General features: G+C 37.5%; 1 protein-coding gene across 2 annotated transcripts in view; it reads right to left on the bottom strand.

Annotated features, from left to right (window-relative positions):
* Nucleotides 1-989: 989 nt before the first annotated feature.
* Nucleotides 990-21755, bottom strand: part of HTR1F (5-hydroxytryptamine receptor 1F) — a 165043-nt gene continuing 144277 nt past the window's right edge. For both annotated transcript variants that reach the window (XM_027587587.2, XM_027587586.2), the window contains one exon: nt 990-3834. In XM_027587587.2, coding sequence (XP_027443388.1) covers nt 2685-3785 — 1101 coding nt within the window. In that variant the 5' untranslated portion in view covers nt 3786-3834 and the 3' untranslated portion in view covers nt 990-2684. The remainder of the gene's footprint in view (nt 3835-21755) is intronic.

Below are 21755 nucleotides of genomic sequence, written 5' to 3' on the forward strand. Positions count from 1 at the left end.
CACCAACAGGCCCCTTCTCTTGAGTTCCTCATTTCAGTTGAGAGCAAGTCATTTCAGTGTCTCTCCGTTTGTCTGCTTATTAACATATTTGCCGTATTCTGGAGATTCTGTTTCCATACTGTCTCTCTTCTGTTTTTTTATTTACATTCCCATTGCCAGAATCAAGTTCAGAACTTCACCTCTTGCATGGATTACTGATTTGTTTTCTAACAAGAAGTCATTCTCACCCATACCCTTTCTGCTCAGATTCATTCAAATATACATATTTTTGTTTTAGAATTAACCTAAACTTGTAATATTTCTACTTTAGCATCAGTGACCACTCACTGACAGACAACCAAATTGACTGTAAACTTCCTTTTCTGACATTTAAAGTCAGCCACAATAATGGCCAATTTCTCTTTTCATCTCTTTTGTCCTAAATAGCTGCCAAATGCATTGCTATTTCATGAACAAGACCCATGAAATGCTGGCAAGATTCACTCCTGTTGTTGCCACCACCTGGATTATGCTTTTCCATTTCTCTTACCCAAATGCTGTTTGTTATCAATACATTCTTTATGAAATTTTGCTGATTTTTCTGAATCAGATGTGATCAACTTTTCCTTTGAATCATCATCATTATGCACACAACTTCAATGCCAGAGCTTTGTTTTTTCTTTTCTATTATAACGTTCATTTGTTTCTTTGTTTCACCTTTTTATTTTTTAAAGTGAACTCTATGCCCAATGTGGGGTTGAATGCATGACCCGGAGATCAAGAGTTGCATGATCTACCAACTGACCAGCCAGGCGCCCCCTTGTGTTTCATCTTTTAAATTGTAAATGTGTTAAGGGGAGAAACTGTATTTCATTATTTTCTGTGTCTTCCACATAGTGTCTCTCAATGCCTTAAACAGAATGAGAAGTCTGTAAATATTTGTTAGATTGAGAGTAATGTGTCATAGATACATTAAAAAAATTAATGATTTCTTAAGTACCTGACCAGGAAATAATGTTTAAAATACACATAAAAATGTAGCTTAAAAAAAAGGAATGTATTGTTTTTCAAATGATCTTGGTTGATGGTATGCCTTCCAAAAGGCAGTCTATCAACTTGCTGGTTCAAATGAAATGAAATCTTCTCAGAAGCACGGTTATTTTATTTTTGAATCCTTCTGTAAGTAAGAGAATAAATAGAGAAATTTATGGTATTGCTTTGGCTTACTGAACTAGTGGAGTGACTGGGAGATATATAAAAACTATAATATATTTATAATTAGCCTAATATGAATCTTTGCCTGTCAATTTCTACCAATTGAAAAACTGAGATGTTGGGCGCCTGGGTGGCTCAGATGGTTAAGCGTCTGCCTTCAGCTCAGGTCACCATCCCAGGGTCCTAGGATCGAGTCCCGCATCAGGCTCCCTGCTCCTTGGGAGCCTGCTTCTCCCTCTACCTCTCTCTCTCTTTCTCTGTCTCTCATGAATAAATAAATAAAATCTTTAAAGAAAAAATGAAAAACTGAGATGTTTTGGAAGTCAGTGCAAAGTTCTAAGAATTCCTGTCACATTCCCTCTAATAAAAGGGATATAATGTTTAAATTGAAAGTATGGAGCTGCTAAAGTGCCCAAGTACCACTGACATTTTAGTTAGCAACTGAACTTGTTAACATTAACAGAAACAAAATCTGTTTTATATTTTAAAAAAGACATTAGGAATATAATAATTATGGTGAATAACCTAGGGTACTTGGTGCCTTAAATTGGATTCCTAAATAAACATGGGGCAGTTAGAACACCTTCCCTGCACCCCTCTTGAATTACTGTTACTAGCCTAAGGTTTTGATTTCAAATGTTGGTAATACATGGTTAAGAAAATATTATTCTAGGAATTTGTTTTAAACAAAAAGAATATGTCAAATGTGTACAAGTTCTGTATTCAGGATTATTTGGCAGTGCCTAACTCACTTTATGATTACTCTTTGCTATCTAAATACAAAGAGAGTATCAATCTCTGACTTTGACATTTCCTCCAGTCATATTAGGAGTCCTTGTTTTTGTTTGTTTGTTTTGTTTTGTATAAAGATTTTATTTTTAAGTAATCACTATACCCAACATGGGGCTCAAACTCACAACCCTGACATCAAGAGTCACATGCCCTCCCAACTGAGCCAGCCAGGAACCCCAGGAGTCCTTGTTTGTTCCTCCCCCCTCCCGTTTTTCCCAGGATAAGATGAAGAGGGACAGGAATAGTTAGGTAGGAGAAATGTGTGCTTTGTGGTGAATTATCTTTCCTATAAAATAACAGAATCATATAATAAAACCATAGGATTATATAGAAATCACGGATGTTGTTAATTGAACACTCTTCTGTAATATTTTCCATAAACCTGGAAAATCACTGTTATTAATAATAATAATTATAATATATATTTCCAGTTAGCCTGTTAGGGACATTGCATAGGCAAAATTTTGCTTATAAACAATAAATTATCTTCTTATTTGAGTACTCTAGAATGATGGTCAAAAGAAACATCTTTTACTCAGTAAGTTTATAGTCATGTTGCTATTAAAATATAAATTATATTCTTATAATTTTAGCAGTTTTAATTTATTTCCTTCTAAAAGTTTAAATGTTTTATTATTCGGCCACCATTTAGTTACTTCCCCTCAAGAAATCCCCAACCTTTTAATGATAAACTTTCTTTAACATCGGCATCGTACAAGCTTTTGGAATGCTTTCTTGAAGTCTTCATTAAAGATTGTATAAATCAGTGGATTTATAAGGGAATTGAGATAGCCAAGCCATGTCAAAAAATTTGACATTTCTTCAGAAATTTTACACTTTTCACAGACATTAACAACCAATTCTTTAACAAAGAAAGGCAGCCAACATATTACAAATGCACCCAAGATTAATCCCAGGGTAGTGGCTGCTTTGCGTTCTCTTGTGCCTGAGATCTTTTGCCTTCTCCAAGATTTCTCATGCTTTAATTCAGACCTGGAGCTTTTCACTGTGCTATGAATTTTCTCAAAGTCTGTTGATGGATAAGATAAAGATTTTTCTAGCATGTAGGGTTTGGAGACTAGTCTAGTGCTTTTCTCACCACTCCCCAAAAGGACTTGGCCATTCACCTCCTCCTTGGCAATCCTACTTGCTTGTCTCTTGTGGTATAACGTTTTTGCTGCTTTATATATTTTGTAGTAGAGGATCAAAATCAATGTCAATGGGATGTAGAAAGCTCCAAACGTTGAGTAAATAGTGGAAACAATGTGGTCGTGTTTGATGATGCACTCATCATCTCGGCTAGTTCCTTGGTGCCTCCAGAATAAAGGAGGCATAGAGATAAAAATAGATATAATCCAAACAATTGTAATCATAATGCCAGCATGCTTGGGAGTCCTTTTCCTGGAGTACTCCACAGCATCTGTGATTGCCCGATACCGATCCAAAGCTATAGCAGAGAGATGTAAGATGGAACACGTGCAGCACGTGATGTCAATGCTCAGCCAGATGTCACAGACCACTTGCCCCATAATCCAGCTCTCTCTCACAATATACACAATGCTGAAAGGCATCACCAGGACAGCTACAAGAAAATCTGTGACTGCAAGGGAGCAAATTAAATAGTTGGCGGGGTGGTGCAGCTTCCGGGTCACAATAATTGCAGCAATCACAAGGGAGTTGATGGTCGTTGTCATCAGAGCCAGCCCAGAGAGAGTGAGGGACACGAGAATTTTGGATGGCATTCTGTTTAACAGTTCTTCTGAGGTCAAGTTTTGATCAGATGAGTTTAAGAAATCCATTTTTTTTGGTTTGTTTTAAAAAGTTTAATAGAGCTGAAAAAATGGATACCTGTAACAAAGGAGGAGAAAATCAGTTCAGAGAAGTCTTCAAAAATTGTTCTCTCCCTTTCAGAATAAATTTTTAAAAAGTATATGTGTGTTTTCCCAGAATATTCTATGGACTAAAAAATGGGAGTTTAGATTATAGATTTTCTTTTCCTTTTCATTTAATTAAAAAATTCTGATAAGAACAGTAACAAATAATAACTTTCAAAACATTTCTTAAAATACAGCTCAAATAAAACAATTTTTATGAGTAAACTTAACCTACTACTTAGTAAAATCTCTACCATTATAGAATTGCACTTAAAAACTGTATTAATCTTAGCTATGTTTTTCCTTTCATCTATGGAGAAAAAGTTCAGTAGCACCATGCCATTAATATATATATATATGCATTATATAATGTAATATAAGAAAATATATTAAAAGCAGTATTCAAAATCATAAACAATTTCGTACTTAATTCAAAGTTACATTGAGGACGTTATCATTGGGCTCATGGAGACTAAAGGAATTTTTAAGGTATTTCATGTCAGGATATAAAGATTATGAAAAGGGAAATAAACAAAAATAAAATATTTTTAGTATATCCCTAGCATTCTTGATCATTTTATGAAATTAGGAAAATGTCAGAGGTTTAGTAGTCTTTGTGGATATAAGTAGTTAATTTGGTTTAAAAAGATGAAATAAAATTAGTTAGAGTCAAATAGCCATACAACACTGCCCATTAATATAGTGACATATATGACCAAGTAACTCACTTAAGAAGGTGAACTTGCCAGCATGGAGCGCTTATAATGGCACTCACTCTGAAATGGAAATTATTCTTCTTTACAAGTCACCATCGTAAGGACCATGTAATCTTACTTCTGAAAGAGGACACCTCAAACATGGCTTATATTTTTGCTTCAGTCCATGCTATTGCTTAATTATAAGTCAGACAGCAATTGGAGTGTAATGAAATTGGATTAATCTTTTTTATAAGATGTATTTATTTATTTTTTGCATCAGCCCTTTCTCTTTTTTATTTTTAAAAATTTTTAAATTTATTTTATTATTATTTATTTTGATGTAGTGTTCAATGATTCATTATTTGCATATAACACCCAGTGCTCATTAAAACATGTGCTCTTCTTAATACCCATCACTGGGGTACCCCTACCCCTTCCCCCACCCCCTCCCCTCTGAAGCTTCTCTCTTTTTTAATAATTCCTTTTTTTTTTTTGAAGATTTTATTTATTTATTTGACAGAAAGAGAGCAAGCACAAGCAGGGGGAGTGGCAGAGGGAGAGGGAGAAGCAGACTCTCTGGTGAGCAGGGAACCCCATGTGGGACTTGATCCTACCACCCTGGGATCATGACCTGAGCCAAAGGCAGACACTTAACTGACTGAGCCACCCAGGCACCCCTCTTTTTTAATCATTCTTTAGCAGCTACCTATATCTTAGGAAAAGACAGAGAGAAGACAGAAATCTGAAGCTTTATTATTGTACCTTCATATTCCTTAAATTATTTTTATTTTAAAGTGGTTATGTTTCATTTGTTGGAACTGATAAAACAATATTTTAAAATACTTAATATTATTCTATTAAGTGCTTCCTATGAAGTGTGTGTGTGTGTATAATAGAACCTTGAGGTACAGCATATCTAGTATTCTACTTGTGTTTGGTTACCAGTACTAAATTTAATTTTTATTTTCTGATATTCATTGAAGGCAGGTGCTGATGGCTTGCTCCTAAGCGAATTGAGTGGCACAAGAAATTTGAATACCTGCTTCCCAGAAAATGAGTAGTTATCCTGTGTGTAGTTGAGAAGGAGTTATATATCTACATTATTTATATCAACACTTGCCCATTTATAAAGGGCAACTAAGGTAGCTCCAGATAAAGAATGGAAGCTAAAGTTTCCTTAGATATTCTAAATCTGCGGTTCTCTGCTTTAGTTGGCCTCAGACCCAGCAGGAGGACTGTTAAAACACAGATTACTGGGTCTCACCCTTTGGAGTTAGAGATTCAGTAAAACTAGGCTGGGCCTCACACCTGCATTTCTAACAAGGTCCCAGGTGTTGCTACTGCTGTTGGTCCAGGGAGTAGGTTTCTGGGGAGAACCCAACATGGCTGTTAACTCAGCTGTTTGTCTAATACTTTTACTGCTATAGCATCTATGAATTCCTCTCAATTGAGAGCAGCTCTTACATTTCTGCGTACAACTTTCTCAGGATCTCTTTCTCACATTCTTATTTCTTGGAGTTTTCCAAATAGATGATCTCATTCTAGCTTTTCTTCTGATATTTCTGTGACTATTTTTTTTAAAGATTTTATTTATTCATTTGAGAGAGAGAGAGCACAAGCAGGGGGAGAGGAAGAGGGAGAGGGAGAGGCAGGCTCTCAACTGAACAGGGAGCTTGATGTGCTCCAACCCAGGAGCTGGTGATCATGACCTGAGCTGAAGGCAGATGCCCAACCATCTGAGCCACCCAGGCACCTCTCTGTGACTATTTTTATTGCTGTCTTTTGGTGAATTATTTGATAATTCAACTGAATCCTCTAAGAATCATATTGTAGCATTTAAATTAAGTTCAGTAAAATGGTAGTTAATGCTAAGGGAAAAATCAAAATGTGTCATACAAATTTGATTGTGGTTTCTAAGAAATCTTACCATTATTAAATTTAGAAAACTAATCTTCTGATAGTTGTTTTTTATCAAAAACAAAGAAAATAGGAAAACAATTATAAGCAATTGCAATTGAGTTTCTTTTTGTTTTATTTTCCTTGCCACTTATAATTAGAATTTCAGTAAACCATCTACCTTCATTAATTCATACATGACCTCCAATCAGATTATTTCCTATTCCTTTACATCTTAAGTTCCCACTGTGAGTCCTTACAGTGCTAGGGACCACCTCTGTGTTACTGGACATAGACTATGTCACACATTATTCTCCTACTCTTAGAACATAGCTTGCATTCTATATTTTGAATGTCTTCACTGGGAAATAGTTAGAATTACTTGTTAAGCAGAGCCTGTAGTCCAATCAATTATATGTAGCCTTCTTGATAATAACAAAGAGAAAATTTTCCCCGGGCTTTACTCAGCATGAATATTTGCCAATTTATTGATTTAGCCACACGATGCATTTACTCCTCTAATTACACAGTTTTTTTTAAATTTAATGTTGATTTGTGTTCAGCTGTCAGTTTGATCTTAATGTCCAAATATATTTCATTCAAATTAAGCTATAAGTTCATAGAGGCATAGTTTGGTTTACTTTATATTGTAAATAACATTGGGGAAGGATGTCATACAAAAATAGTTTTAATAATAACATCGTGAAGATACAAGAAAATAAAATTCAGTTCTATCAAACCTCATGAGAGAAACCTACAGGTTGGCTGCTTCAATTAGAATAATAATAATATTTATCCTTTCTGAGTGTTTCTGCAGGGACTGTGCTAAGTGTTTGCATGTTAATTCATTTAATCCTCACTGCTAATCTATGAAATAGGAGGAATTATTTTTTTAAAGATTTATTTATTTTAGAGAGCAAGTGGGGGAGGGAAAGAGGATGAGGGAGAGAATCTTCAAGCAGACTTCCTGCTGAGTGCAGAGCCTGGTGTGGGGCTCAGTCTCATGACCCTGAGATCAGACCTGAGCCAAAACCAAGAGTCGGAGTCTCAACTGATTGTGCCACCCAGGCACCCTGAAGTAGGTGCAATTATTGTTTCTCATTTCATGGATAAGAAAACTGAGTTACCAAAATTCAATAAACTTCTCTACGATGACAACATAACAAATAATTGGTAGAACAAACCCATTCCCTTAATCACCATTTTCCTGTCAATGAAAAATTTCTTATTTTACTTAATGACTCTGTTATAGTCATGAGATCTGCAAAGTAACTACTTTTCTTTTATTTATTTATTTATTTATTCATGAGAGACAGAGGAGGAGAGAGAGAGAGCGAGAGAGAAGCAGAGGGAGAAGCAGTCTCCCAAGGAGCAGGGAGCCCGATGCGGGACTCGATCCCAAGACCCTGGGATCATGACCTGAGCCGAAGGCAGACGCTTAACCATCTGAGCCACCCAGGCGCCCAGTAACTACTTTTCTTGTAGTTACTTTCCTACTTTTGTAGGAAAAATTTTGTTATAGAGTAAGAAGTGTTTTCAAGTGTAGGCAAATATCCAGTAGAATGAACTGCTTATTTCTTTATGGGGATGTTTAAAATAGTGACTATGTCAAAATATGTAAATTGTAATAGAAATGTGTTCATAGTGTTTTCAATTTTTTTTACTGCTTTTCTAAATGAGAGACTTCCTTTGTGTTTTTATTATATTTCTTTGCCCTCATTTATTCCTTTAAGAAATACTTACTGAGTGCTATTTACATGCTGATTAATCTGCTAGGTATAAAAGAATGGCAAAAAACAAACATAGCCCTGAACAAAACAAAACAGAAAAACAACACATTGTTCTTATTTTTAAGAATCTAGCACATTAACGAAACAACCAAACATATAATACAACAATACAATGCAATAAGGGTATCATAGATGTGTGTTTAGTATCTTAGAAAAACTGATGAAGGAGAATTAATCATACCATGGTGAAACAGTGAAAGCCTTTCCAGGTAGAGGGGAAAGTATGAGCAAAGGCAGAGGCATAAAAACACAAGATGTGGACTTTTGCAAGATGGCTGCATAGAAAGATCCTGAATTCACCTCCTCCCATGGACACACCAAATCTACAGCTACATATGGATCATTTCCCTCTGAAAAAGATCTGTAAATTAGATGAACTGTTTCTCCACAGCAAAGGATTTAAAGACCACATCCAGAGAGGTAGAAGAGGCAGAGATATGGTCTCACCAAAAACTCCGTCCATGGTATTGCGATACACAATAGGGTGGGATCTCACCAGTCTGGTTCTTCTCCTGGAGGAGCAACGTGTTGGTGCCGCACATTAGGCACCTAACCCCTGGGATCTGCACTGGAGAGATAAGCCTCCAAAATGTCTGGCTTAGACATCTGAGGGACCCAAAGTGTTATAGAAAACTGAGATTTTCTTTTGAAAGGACTCCGGTGTGGTCTCACTTGCCCTGAGACCCAGTGAGAAAACAGCAATTTGAAAAGTGCCTAGACTATATGTAAAGGGGATTCATTTGCTAATCTAAAATCATCTGCTGGAGGGGCCCAGGGCAGTTGAAACTCTCCCTGGAGACAGAGGCACTGGTAGACACCATTTTTGCACGTTTCACCATCTTGGCACACTTCATCCACCCTCCACAGGTAGGGAGCTTGGACATCACACCCTTCTGCTATCTTGCTAAGACAGGCAGGGGTGAGTGGTTGCAGCACTATCACACTGCCTTGTGGAAGCTGGAGAGCCCAGATGGTTGCAGCACTTCCCTGTTCCCTGGCTGGGTCAGGTGAGCATGAGTGGTTGTAGTGTTCCCCAGTTCCCCAGCTAATGTCAGTGAGCAGTGAGTGGTTGTAACATCCCAGCCCCCTCCTAACTGGGGCTGGTGAACATGAGTCACAGCATGCTCCTGCTCTCAACTTAAAGTCAGCACACATACAGACAAAGCTCTTTTCCATTGTATTCCTGAAGCCTGTGGGTGCCTGCAGTCAAGACATATCCCTGCTGCCATCCTGAAGCCTGTCAGAGTGCCCCACCCCCTGCACTTTAACTCTCTAGCTAAAGCCAGCAGGCACATGCAATCCACACAGGACACCCTTTAAATGCCTGGCTCTGGTGGTTGAGGGGGCTATGGTTCCTGAGCTCCCAGGAATGTAACAACCAGAAGACAGTCTTGGAGGCCGCCCCCTCGGGGCACTCCACAGAGAGCATACTGAAATACAACCTGAGACTTCCTATGAAAAAGGTCAGTTTTCTTAGCCTGGAACATCAGCCTGAGGGACAGGCTTCAGGTTTCCCATACAACTAGAAGCTAAGGAGGTGGTTCCAAAATATAAACAGGGAGAAATTATCCTTGTGCACCCCAGCCTCCCTATAGCTTGATGAGATCTCCCAGAAAGGAGGTTTACACTCATCTGGAGTCCCAATTTTTGGAACTGTCACTTATGGGATACCTCTAGATCTCCTCATCCAGAGGTTAGCAGGGATTTTGATTGTGGCGCCACATGACTGTATATATTTGCATACTTTAAAAGCTGTTGCCTCAGGGTCTGACTTCCAATCAGGCTGAAACTAGGTGCTAAATGAGATTCCTCCCCTTGGATCACTGGCAGGTCTTGGTACACGCTCCACAACTAGGGCATATCGAGAATAAATCAGGTGGTTTAGACAATCCCAAAGGTTTGAGAGACAACCAAAAGCTAGGTTAAACAAGAAGGATCATTACCTACACAAGTACATTCCTTAAAGAATGAGAAAGAGAGAGAGAGAGAGCTGTTTCACCTAATACATAGAAGCAAACACAGAGAGTCAAGCAAAATGAGGAAACAAATATTTTCCAAATGAAAGAAGAAGACAAAACCTCAGAAAAAGTCCTTAATGATAAGAAGATAAGTAATCTACCTGGTAAACATTCAAAGTAATGGTCATAAAGATGTTCACTGAACTTGGGAGAAAAATGGATGAACACAGTGAAAACTTCAAAGAGATAGAAAATATAAGAAAATATCAAACAGAAGTCACAGATCTGAAGAATACAATAACTGAACTGAAAAACATACTAGAGGGGTTCAACGGCAGATTAGATGAAGCAGAACAGATCAGTGAGCTGGAAGACAAAGCAGTGGAACTCACCCAGACAGAGCAGCAAAACAAAAACAAACAAACAAACAATTTCTTAAAATGAAGATAACTTAATGGACCTATGGGACAACATCAAGTGGAACAAAAGTTGCATTATAGGGGACCCAGAAGGAGAAGAGAGAGAGAAAGGGGCAGAAAACTTATTTGAAGAAATTATGGCTGAAAACTTCCCTAACATATAGAAGGAAACAGACATCCAGGTCCAGAAAGCCCAGAAAGTTGCAAAGTTCCAAAAGATGAACCCAAAGAGAGAAACCACACCAAGACACACTATAGTTAAAATGTCACAAGTTGAACATAAAGAGAGAATCTTAAAAGTAGCAAGAGAAAAACAAATTGTTTACATAAAGGAAACCCCCATAAAGCTAACAGAAGATTTCTCAGCAGAAACTTTGCAGGCCAGAAAGGAGTGGCATGACATACTCAAAGTTCTAAAAGGAAAAAACTTCCAACCAAGAATATTCTACCCAGCAAGACTATCATTTAGAATTGAAGGAGAGATAAAGTTTTCCAGACAAGCAAAACCTAATCATTAGTAAACCAACTTTACAAGAAGTATAAAAGGAACTTCTTTAAGCTGAAAAGAAATAGCAGTAATTAATAACAAGAAAATACATGAAAGTAAAAATCTCACTGGAAATGGTAAATATATAGTAAAGGCAGTGGGTTAATAACATAAAGCTATTGTGAAGGTTAAAAGACAAAATTAGGAAAATTAACTAAAATATAATTAATGAAGGGAAAAAAACAATAAAAAGATGTAAAGTGTGACTTCAAAAATATAAAACATGGGAAGGAGCAAAAATATAGACTTTTGGAATGTGTTCAAATTTAAGTTGCTATCAACTTAAAATACACACACACAGACACACACACACACACACACACACACATGCACACATACCCTCAAAAAGACGGCAAATGCTGTCAGAATGCTCTATTCTGAGGGTTAGAAATGCACCCTCATTAGATCCACTTCTGCTTGTTAATTTAGTTCTCTAATCCACTGTGGCTCTTGAATCCCTTCTCTGGGCTCTTGACTCTGCTCTCAGAGAGGTCCTGTGTTTCCATGAGAAATAGTCTGGATTTACAGCTAAGTAGACTTCACAGCCTGCTTTCTGCCTATAGAAAAGCTTTTCATTTTGAGCTATGTCTTTCCCCTTTGGTCCAAAGTAAGTAAAATTCTCTTAAAAACTTTATGTTTCCCCATGAATCTGATTGGAAGTCATGACAGGCCCCCAAATGCCACTTGCATAGTTTTACAAGACAGACTTTTCTTTACTTTGCCTAGAGTATTAGGGCAGTGGGACAACATCCTTAAGATTCTCAGAAGCCTTTTTGCCTAGCTGAGGACTCTACTAGGCACTCCTTTAAACCTTTCCAAAGTCTTAATAAAACCATATCCTTGATCTATTCTTCATCCTAAGACTATTTTTATTTTGAGAATTTTTTGCTATCTAGACAGATCAGTGATATGAAATAGGTTTGTTTTCCTATCTTGACAAGTCCTGGCTTTTATATATTTCTTCTAAATTTTGCTTGCAAACTCTAATTCCTCTTTCTTTCCACACCTTATTACATACAGCTAAAAAACTGTCAGTTGGCACTTTACACATTTTGCCTAGAAATCCTCTTGGCCAGATCCATAAGTTCATCAAGCACATTAGTTACTGGAGGCCACATTTTTACCAATTATTTTGCTACAACAAAACATGGGCTGCCTTTTTCTAGTCTCTAAGATGATTTCATCACCTCCTTTCTAGCCCCCATAAAAGTTCATGCACTAATAGTCTTTTCACTGTTTTTTCAGTATACTACCTTGTTCCAATGCCAATGTCATGTGTATTGATGCTGAGTTTACGAGGATGGACTGTGCTCGAATGTTTGTTGTCATTTTGGCATCACTATGAGCTCTCAATACCTGCAGTGTAAGGAGGAGTAGGGAACTACATTTCCCAGAATCTGCTTCTTTAAATCTGGCTGTAGGGTTTGATAGTGAGAGGAATTCCCACAAGGTTTAGGAGATAGAAGAGAAGGACGGTTGATGACTCTCAGAATGTGGTCGCAGCCAGATGCATGGTCAAACATTGACAGCAGCTTCTGTATGTCTTGGAAATAGTTGTTGTGAATTTTCTCAGATTTTTTGAGAACCACAACAGTTTCCAAGAAAGTCTTTTGAGAACTACCTACTTAGGGGCTTTAGGCTAAGGTGCTTCAGTGTCTCCTTTGACTTTAGGCAACAATTGGGTTGAATTAAATTTTGACTTTCCTGACCTTTCCCCCATCCTGGTGTTCCCCATTAACATAAATTCCAGTGTCTTCATTAATTAATTAATATTCCAGGAATATTTTGAGTGACTCTGTTTCCCTGACCAGTCCCAGACTAATACAGGCAGATACACTGCTAGGTGATTGTTGGAAATTAATTACCAAAGCAGATGTAACTGAATACTGAAAATATTAAGCAATATTTTCATTAAGACTGCTAATGAAAGCAGTTTTTTTTAAAAGATTTTATTTACTTGACAGAGAGACACAGTGAGAGAGGGAACACAAGCAGCGGGGAGTAGGAGAGGGAGAAGCAGGCTTCCCGCCGAGCAGGGAGCCCAATGTGGGGCTTGATCCTGGGGCCCTGGGATCATGACGTGAGCCGAAGGCAGATGCTTAATGACTGAGCCACCCAGGCGCCCTATTTTTTTTTTTTTCAGAATTTTTTATTTATTCATTTGAGACAGAGAGATACAGAGAGAGAGAGAGAGAGAGAGAGTAGGAGCAGTGGGGAGAGGCAGAGGAAGAGGGAGAAACAGGCTCCCTGCTGAGACAGGGAGCCCAACGTGGGGATCCATCCCAGGACCTGGGGATCATGACCTGAGCTGAAGGCAGACACTTAACCATCTGAGCCACCCAGGCGCCCCAGTGAAAGCAGTTTTAACCATTGAAGCATTAACCAACTTTAACTGAATCTTAAAAATATTTAGAAGGAAGAGAGCAATTCTGATTTTAAATAAAATTTACATATTCACATATTTCATTGCATGAATGATTCTGGTTATTGTTTTCAAGAGACACCTGCCAAGCAGTCTGCTATAAATGGGAAAACAATTAAATTGCAACAATGAAAAATCTTAGGGAAAACTGCACTACATTCAGTGAACTGTGAAACCATCTATAAAAGCATCTGTTTATGGAAAAGGAAGCAAATACACATGCACAAACTCAGTATATTATACTACTTCCTTTATGTGTTGCCAAAACCTAGCGGGGGGAAGAAGCTAAATGTGTGTATGTGTGTGAGCAGAGGAGGGATGGAGGATATGGAAGGAGTGGAGCTGTGAAGGCAGTAAGAACTGATGCTTATTCCTGAAATTGGGGCTTCAGTTTATTAAGAGACTACCACATATTGCGAATAAAAGCCTCAGTGCTAGAGTTAAACAAATCTTCATCTGAAGTTTGTCTCCCCACGTACTCGTATGAGCTCAAAAAGTCATTTCAACTTTCAAAGACTCGCCTTCTTTGGTGAAATGAAGATAATAAGAGTCAAATCTTTTAAAGTGAGGTTGAAGATTAAATATAAATCCCTTAGATCCTGGCCCCTAATAAACTCAGTATTTACATTTGTTCTCTGTAGTAAGCATTAGTGAAAGCATTAAATGTATCTAACAGGGAAAAAGTATGACAGTATTTTTATTTTTACCTCAGTCTTCATTTTATAGTATCTGTAGTACCACCATTGCATAATGCCAAATTTTCTAATTCCACATAAAGGTGGCAGTGGGAGGAAACGATATGCAATTACCATGAGTGAGAAATGATGTACTCTTCTAATATTTGAGTTAAAATGGAAAACAAGTAATAGGTTAGCAAGCTAGAGATCAAATTTTGGAAGAATATGTTCATGATCTTTCTCTTCTCCTTGTCTGACATTACTTATTCTTGAGTATTCAGTAAGGCAAATAGTTCACTCCATAATGACACTGGATATGATATGTCTTATATAAGTGTTTATCACCAGGAACTAGACAAAGAATCTGGAAATTCTGTACCTTTACTGGAAGGTTACTAAAAAATTGAGTTTTGGCTATATGCTAGATATGAAGAATATTTTTAAAATTTTCTTTTTTTTAGAAAAAATATTTATTTATTTATTTAGAGAGAGTGATAGAGAGAGAGAGAGTGAATGGGGGCAGGGAAGGGGCAGAGGGAGAGGGAGAGAGAGAATCTAAAGCAGACTCCCGCTGAGCACGGAGCCCAGAGTGGGGCTCGATCCCACAATCCTGAGACCATGACCTGAGCTGAAATCAAGAGTCAGATACCCAACCGAATGAGCCAGCCAGGCACCCCTAAAAAACTTCTTTCTCAAATTAATTATTAACAATCTGGTAAATATCTTCATCTAGATACTTAATTTTGTATTCTTAATCTAGAATAAAATATCAGATTGGACAAAGTCTTTCTTAAAATGTGAGGAGACAATAGCTAAGTTTACCTGAACATGAATAAAAATGTCATGGTAAATTATTTACTTAAAAAAAAAATCACATGCTTGGGATGTGTTAAAACTCAGTGAAAGCTGTTGTGAGATTAAAAGAGATCTAATTTTAGTGATGATTTTTGATTTGACAACTTCAATTTTTTTGATGCATAATAACTAGTTAATTGCACCAAGCTGGCAAGGTTTAAGCAATTTAAGCACAACAGTCTCTTTTTTTCTCTGTTTTTTTTTTTTTAGCCAGCTCTTGAAAAACATTAGACTATTATATTTTATATTTTATGCAAATGTAACTAATAGAATAAAAGATATTTCACTTGATTGGGATGTATGCTCTTCTATTTTATTCTATTTTCCTTTTGAAAATATGTTAAATTGGAAGTATTTCTCTTCTTTTTTCATCTTTAATTCACTTTCTTTCTTTTGACCCCCTTTATTTAAGCTTTATAAGAATTTGAGAAACAAGGCAGAGGATCATAGAGGAAGAGAGGAAAAAATGAAACAAGAAGAACCCAGAGAGGGAGACAAACCATGAGACTTTTAATGTCAGGAAACAAACTGAGGGTTGCTGGAGTGGAGGGGGGTGGGAGGGATGGGGTGGCTGGGTGATGGACATTGGGGAGGGTATGTGCTATGGTGAGCGCTGCGAATTGTGTAAGACTGTTGAATCACAGACCTGTACCCCTGAAACAAATCATACATTATATGTTAATAATAAAAAAATAAAGTACAGCTTTATATTTGGTAGGTTTAGTAAGTACCACTGTGATTAACTGAGTATCATAAAAAAAAACAAATGATTAATATCGACATTGGACACCCCCTGGCTTGCTAGGGCTGATATATAAAGCAGAGTATCTGGTAACATCGTATAAGTGCTTAATTGCTGTTAGTTGAAATTGGGTAATTGATTTGTCATCTTCAATTAATGATATTATAGAATGTTCAGCACTGAAACACAAGACAGATATTATATAACCATGACTTGGAGCTCTGCTTAAGCATAATCTGGTCTTCCACTCTGCTGGTTATTAACTATAGGCTATTAACTATAGTATGAAGAAAATCTTAACTTTTAAATTTGGATAAGATAGGCAGTGATTGACTGAAACATGTTTAACTTAAATATACACTGGCTTTCTTTAAATATATGGTACAAAGTAGCTATAATGTTAAATAAGATGGGCATCTTTCTATTTTCATTTTATTTAGTTGGCTTTACATAATGCTGTGAAATATAATATCTTGTATTTCTGTGTTTTACACATAAATTATCCTGAAATACCAAGATACAGATTGAAGCACAGGGTTAAGATAGTAACATCTTGAGACTCAATCTCAAAACAGTTATGAGAAATTTGTCTTTATCTGAATAACAAGAAAGTAGAACTCCTCTTCATGTACTTTGACTTAACTTTTTTTCCCACCTGAGAATACTGAAATTGCTACTAAATAGTTTTTCTCTTCTCCAAGATTTTTGTAATTTAAAATACACATTCTCATTCAGCAACTGCAATTACTTTTACCCTTCTTCTACTTTGTTTATTACTATAGTAGTGGCTATTATTTAGATTAAAAATATTTTAATGCATGCACTTGGATTTGACACTAGTAAAGTCATGTATTTTAGAGAAAATTATAAACAAATTATAAAGAGTTTGTTGGATGTTTCAGATATGGCATGGTTAAATGATGATGATTTATATATTACCCAGCTGTGACTTAGCATAGAACAAATCGGAACTGTCATCTGGACAGAATGACAAAACATTGGAGAACACATCAGTTGAATCTCCTGATTTATTTCCTAAGTTTTGAACATCCATTGATAAAATTTATTAAGCAATGCACTGTGTGTTAGGTTCTACATGTGATGCATATGCATGAAAGATGCAGCCCATGACATCAAAGACTATATTGTTTAGCAGTAGTTGGGGAAAAGAGACATTTATCTATTGAGCAAATATTACTGAGTTTCAGCATTGTAGTTGGCAGTCTGGATATAAAAAGGAATATGTCATGGGGTGCCTAGGTGGCTCAGTCGGTTAAGTGTCTGACTCTTGATTTCAGCTCAGGTAATGGCAATGATTGTAACTAACAATGATGAGTTTGGAAGTGAGCATATATCAAAGACAAGTGAATTTTAGTAATTTTGTAGGTGTTCCGAAGAAGAGGAATTTTTATTTTTCCACTGGACATTAAGCCATGATTATTTAAGTTTATATCTCTTGAAATGCCTTTGCCACCACGTGAAGCCCTAGAAGGAAGCCACTACTTACAACCTGAAATGTACTATATGATACATGCATTGGTAAATACGTAAGAAAGAAGCCATGATCATTCGTAGGAAGCTGCAGCAGTTCTTCCGGGAAAGACCAGAAAAAACCTTACACAGGAATTTAAATTTAAACTAAGACTTAAAGAATGAGATTCCTGTGGGCGCCTGGGTGACTCAGTTGGTTGAGCGTCTGCCTTCGGCTCAGGTCATGATCCCAGGGTCCTGGGATCGAGCCCCGCATCGGGCTCCCTGCTCAACGGGAAACCTGCTTCTCCCTCTCCCACTCCCCCTGCTTGTGTTCCCTCTCTCGCTGTGTCTCTCTCTGTCAAATCAATAAAATCTTAAAAAAAAAAAAAGAATGAGTTTTCTGGATCAATAGATGGGGCAGTAGGTTGCAGTGAAGGCCTTTTGAGGGTGGAAACAATTTGCAAAGATATAATATCAGGAGGAGTATGGTAGGAGAGAATTTGCATGGGTATGACAGCTGAGGCTGAAAAATTGGATGTGAAGTAAGAGTTTTATATACCGCGATGCTGGAGGCCATGCAGAGCCACTGGAGAATATGAAGCAGAATTAGGTAAAGGTTAGAGGCTATGATAAAAAGTGATTAAGTAGGCTAGGTGAGAGACAGTGAGTCCCCCGCCAAGGAATTAAACAAGGGGATGAGGAGAGAAAATAGTTTTAAACCCCTTTTTAGTGTATGACAGGGTTTGACGGTTAACTTAATTTGGGGGGTGGTAAAGCTTGAGGTGAAAGGAGGAGCCTAGAGTGATTCCTGTGTTCCATGAGGGGCAAGCAGTTGGATGACAGGATCATACAAATGGAGAGAACACAGGAAAAGGAGGTTTGGTGGGGAGGTAAAAGGATAGGGTCACGGTGCAAGCAATAGTTTCAAACACACTGAGACTAACGTATAGGACAACCTGTACGGAATCATCTAGAAGGCAGAGCCGGGATTGGAAATTTAATTCACACATTATTAGCTGAATCCCTGCATATCTGTAAAATCGCTAGGGACTGAAGAGGGCAATGCACTGACGAATGAATGGAAGATGAAGAATTGGAGAAAGTCAGTAGGAAGTATTCCTTTAAGGGGTTTGATTATTAATGAAAACTTTAAAATCTAGAAACTTTTCAAAAGGTAAAAAGAATAGCAACTCTGGGTTGAGAGATTTGATTTTTTTTTTTTAAACACAGACATAATTTGATGTACTTATGCAGCATGGGAAATAAAGCTTTCAGGCAAAGTGAAAAGTTAAATTATAAGCTCAACTGTCATTTCTTTATTTGTTTATTGCATCTTCCCTCATTAGAATGTAAGCTATGTAAGAGCAGAAACTTTAGTTCCTGGGCCTAGCACAAAATTTGGCTCATAATAGTCACTCAAAAACTATTTGATGAATGAATAATGAATGGAAAATACTCTGTTGATTGAGACTGAGGGAAGCATGTACTCTTACACACTGCTGACATAAACTACCCATGGAGACAATGTGGTGATAACCTTGATACAATCATTCTATTTCGAAGAATTTATGCTATGAATATATTTCCATGTATAAGAAATGAATATGTCCATCAATACATACAAATAAATTATTGTGCACCCTTATAATGAACAAGTAAGCTCTTTATATTCTGACATAAGATTTCTAAAACATATTTTAAAGTAAAAATCAGAGGGTAAAAAAATTTGTATGGTATGTTACTATTTGTGTAACATAAAAAATATGTATGAATACAGTTGCTTACTTATATATAGAATATCTCTGGAAAAACACACAAGAAACTGATAAAAGTAGAAATAGGGAAAAGGGTTTGGAAAGGAACTCTAAAATTTTATACTTATTATGTATTTACCTATTTTTCAAAAGTAATAAACTAACAAAGCAGAAAAAAGAAGCACCAAACTTATTGGAGCACATTAGTTTATGTCAAACACCTTCCTAAATACTTTGTCTGTATAGTCTTATTTGAGACGAGGGGAAAGAAGATAAATGAAGGAAATAAGTTTGTAGCTAGTGAACATGTGAGCACATATGTATTGGGGGAGGGTGGAAAATGGCAGGAACTTGGAGGTTTTCATGTGTCATAGACTGTGTTTTCTCTCTGAACAGGAGACATTGTCATCTGTTGAGGGGGAGGAGGCCGGGATCATGAAGGGTAAGAAGAACATTTGGCACAGTTGCTATAGAGAGTAGGAAAGGAATGATCAAAGGCAGAAAAAAAGAATTCTGTGTACATCATTCTTTACTACAGTGTAATTTTCTTTAAAAGATTTATTTACTTAGAGAGAGAGAGCAAGAGCGAGACAGAGGGCGCGTACACGCGCAAGAAGGGGGGCGAGCAGGGGGAGAGAATCTTGAAGCAGATTCCCCACTGAGCACAGAGCTGGATGTGGGCTCAATCCCAGAACCTATGAGATCATGACCTGAGCTGAAATCAAGAGTGGGATGGTTAACCTACTGAGCCACCCAGACACCCCAGAGCAATTTTAATTTGGAAATGCTCAGTAACCCTGGTATAAGAGTGGAAAATAAATGTTGGATTATATACCTTTTTGTAGGAGGATATTCACAGAAAAGTAGCTAAAGTCAAATGATAATGACACCAATTGGGAAATAAGTTTAGATTACAACTGGAGGAGGTAGCATCTTGAAGGATGGGGTGAATTTAATGAGCCAAATGAGAATTTCAAGGCTGAGCTGTGATTTTGTCCAGTTGGTCATGAAAATTCTCCCTAAGCCTGTGGTTTTCTGTTGCTCAGCCCACAGCCTCAGAAGGTAGCCCTTCAGGGTAAAATTCTTTCAGAATGGCTCCAGCTAGCTCTTCACTGAGCAATCCTCACAGGGAAGCATCTGAACACATCTGGCACATTACCACCTGGGGGCCTTTGCTTTAATTCAGTGATTCTCAAAGTGCAGGTCCTGGACCAGCAGCATCAGCATCAGGTGAGAACTTACAGAAAAGCAAATTCTCATCCCCTCTCCTGACACTGAATCAGAAACTTTGGGAGTATATTAAAGCCTCTGGAGGTTTTGGACACATGCTCAAGTTAGAAACAACCGCTCTAGTTGTTTTCTCTTACCTGGGATAACCACTTGGTTAATTAACCCCATCACCTCCTTCAAGTCTTTGCTTTAAAGTCCCGCCACTCTACTTAATATTTCAACCCACCTTTACCTTTCATTCCTTCTTATGGTACCCTTTCCCCTCCATCGTCCTCATCAGCTTTATTTGTTCTTTTATCCTTACCTTTATAATTTCCTGCACTCTATGTTCACTTCATATGAATGTTTTTGTCTAATTGATTTGAGTGCAGGAATCTTTTTGTTTTGTTGACATTGGTATCTTCCAAGTTCCCAGAACAGGGCCTGATGTATAACAGGACCTCAGTCGTTATTTGTAAAATGATTATTTGTCCATTGCCTACTAAGATCCATTTCCACAGCAGTCAGTCACCTTTGCTGGGTTTGTGGCCAAACAGTTGGCCAACAGAAGTCTCTCAACCTTAGGATATCCCAGGTGTGGGTCTCCCACCAATCTCGGTTTTCCAGACTGTAGAAGCTATGGGCAGTCTCCTTAGAGTTCCTCTCTCTCAGTTTGAGGAGAGACCTCCACGCTCACCCCCAAAGCTCCCTCACCTCCACACACACTTCTTTATAGAAAGTGGAGGTAAACTCTCAGCAAATCTGTAACTTTCTTCCAATACCAGCCTCATCCTTTTTTCTAATTTCCACCCTCTTCAATTTTAACACTGCAATAATCTCGAGGTAGTGAAAGCTAAGAGATTTAAAACCTGGTTTCCCCACTGCTTTCTCAGTTCTGAACAGGGCATAATTTAGTATAGCACCTTGTAGTGGAATATGGGAGTTGATATCTGTTTTCTTAGGGTGTCAGCCCAAAATAGAATGTTTAATTTTTATTCATGTTACATGGTCTTCTTGGCTTTTATAGTCCATTCTTTATATTTTAGGCAAAGCGAGTCTTTAAAAACATGGCTAAGTGATTCTTTTCTGTTCTTCAAAAGTTTCAATGACCTCCCATTACACTTAGAATAAAGCCTAGATCCTTAACATCGCCCTCAAGGCCCTTATGAATTGGTTCTCACTCACATTTTCAGTCCCTTAGGGTTTCAGTTCCTGTATGCTTACTATTCTTGAGGCCACAGGCCTTCTTAGTTTTTTTTTTAACTTTTTTTTTTAAGATATTATTTTTAAGTTTTCTCTACACCCAACATAGGGCTCTAACCCACACCCCCAAGATCAAGAGTTGCATGCTTCACCAACTGAGCCAGCAAGGCACCCCAGGCCATCTTAGTTTTGCTGCTTGATAAAATCAAACTCCTTCCTAGGTTATGGCCTTTTGGCTTGCTGTTCCTTCTG

The sequence above is a fragment of the Zalophus californianus genome, chromosome 1 (assembly GCF_009762305.2).
Source record: "Zalophus californianus isolate mZalCal1 chromosome 1, mZalCal1.pri.v2, whole genome shotgun sequence".
Taxonomy (NCBI): Eukaryota; Metazoa; Chordata; class Mammalia; order Carnivora; family Otariidae; genus Zalophus; species Zalophus californianus.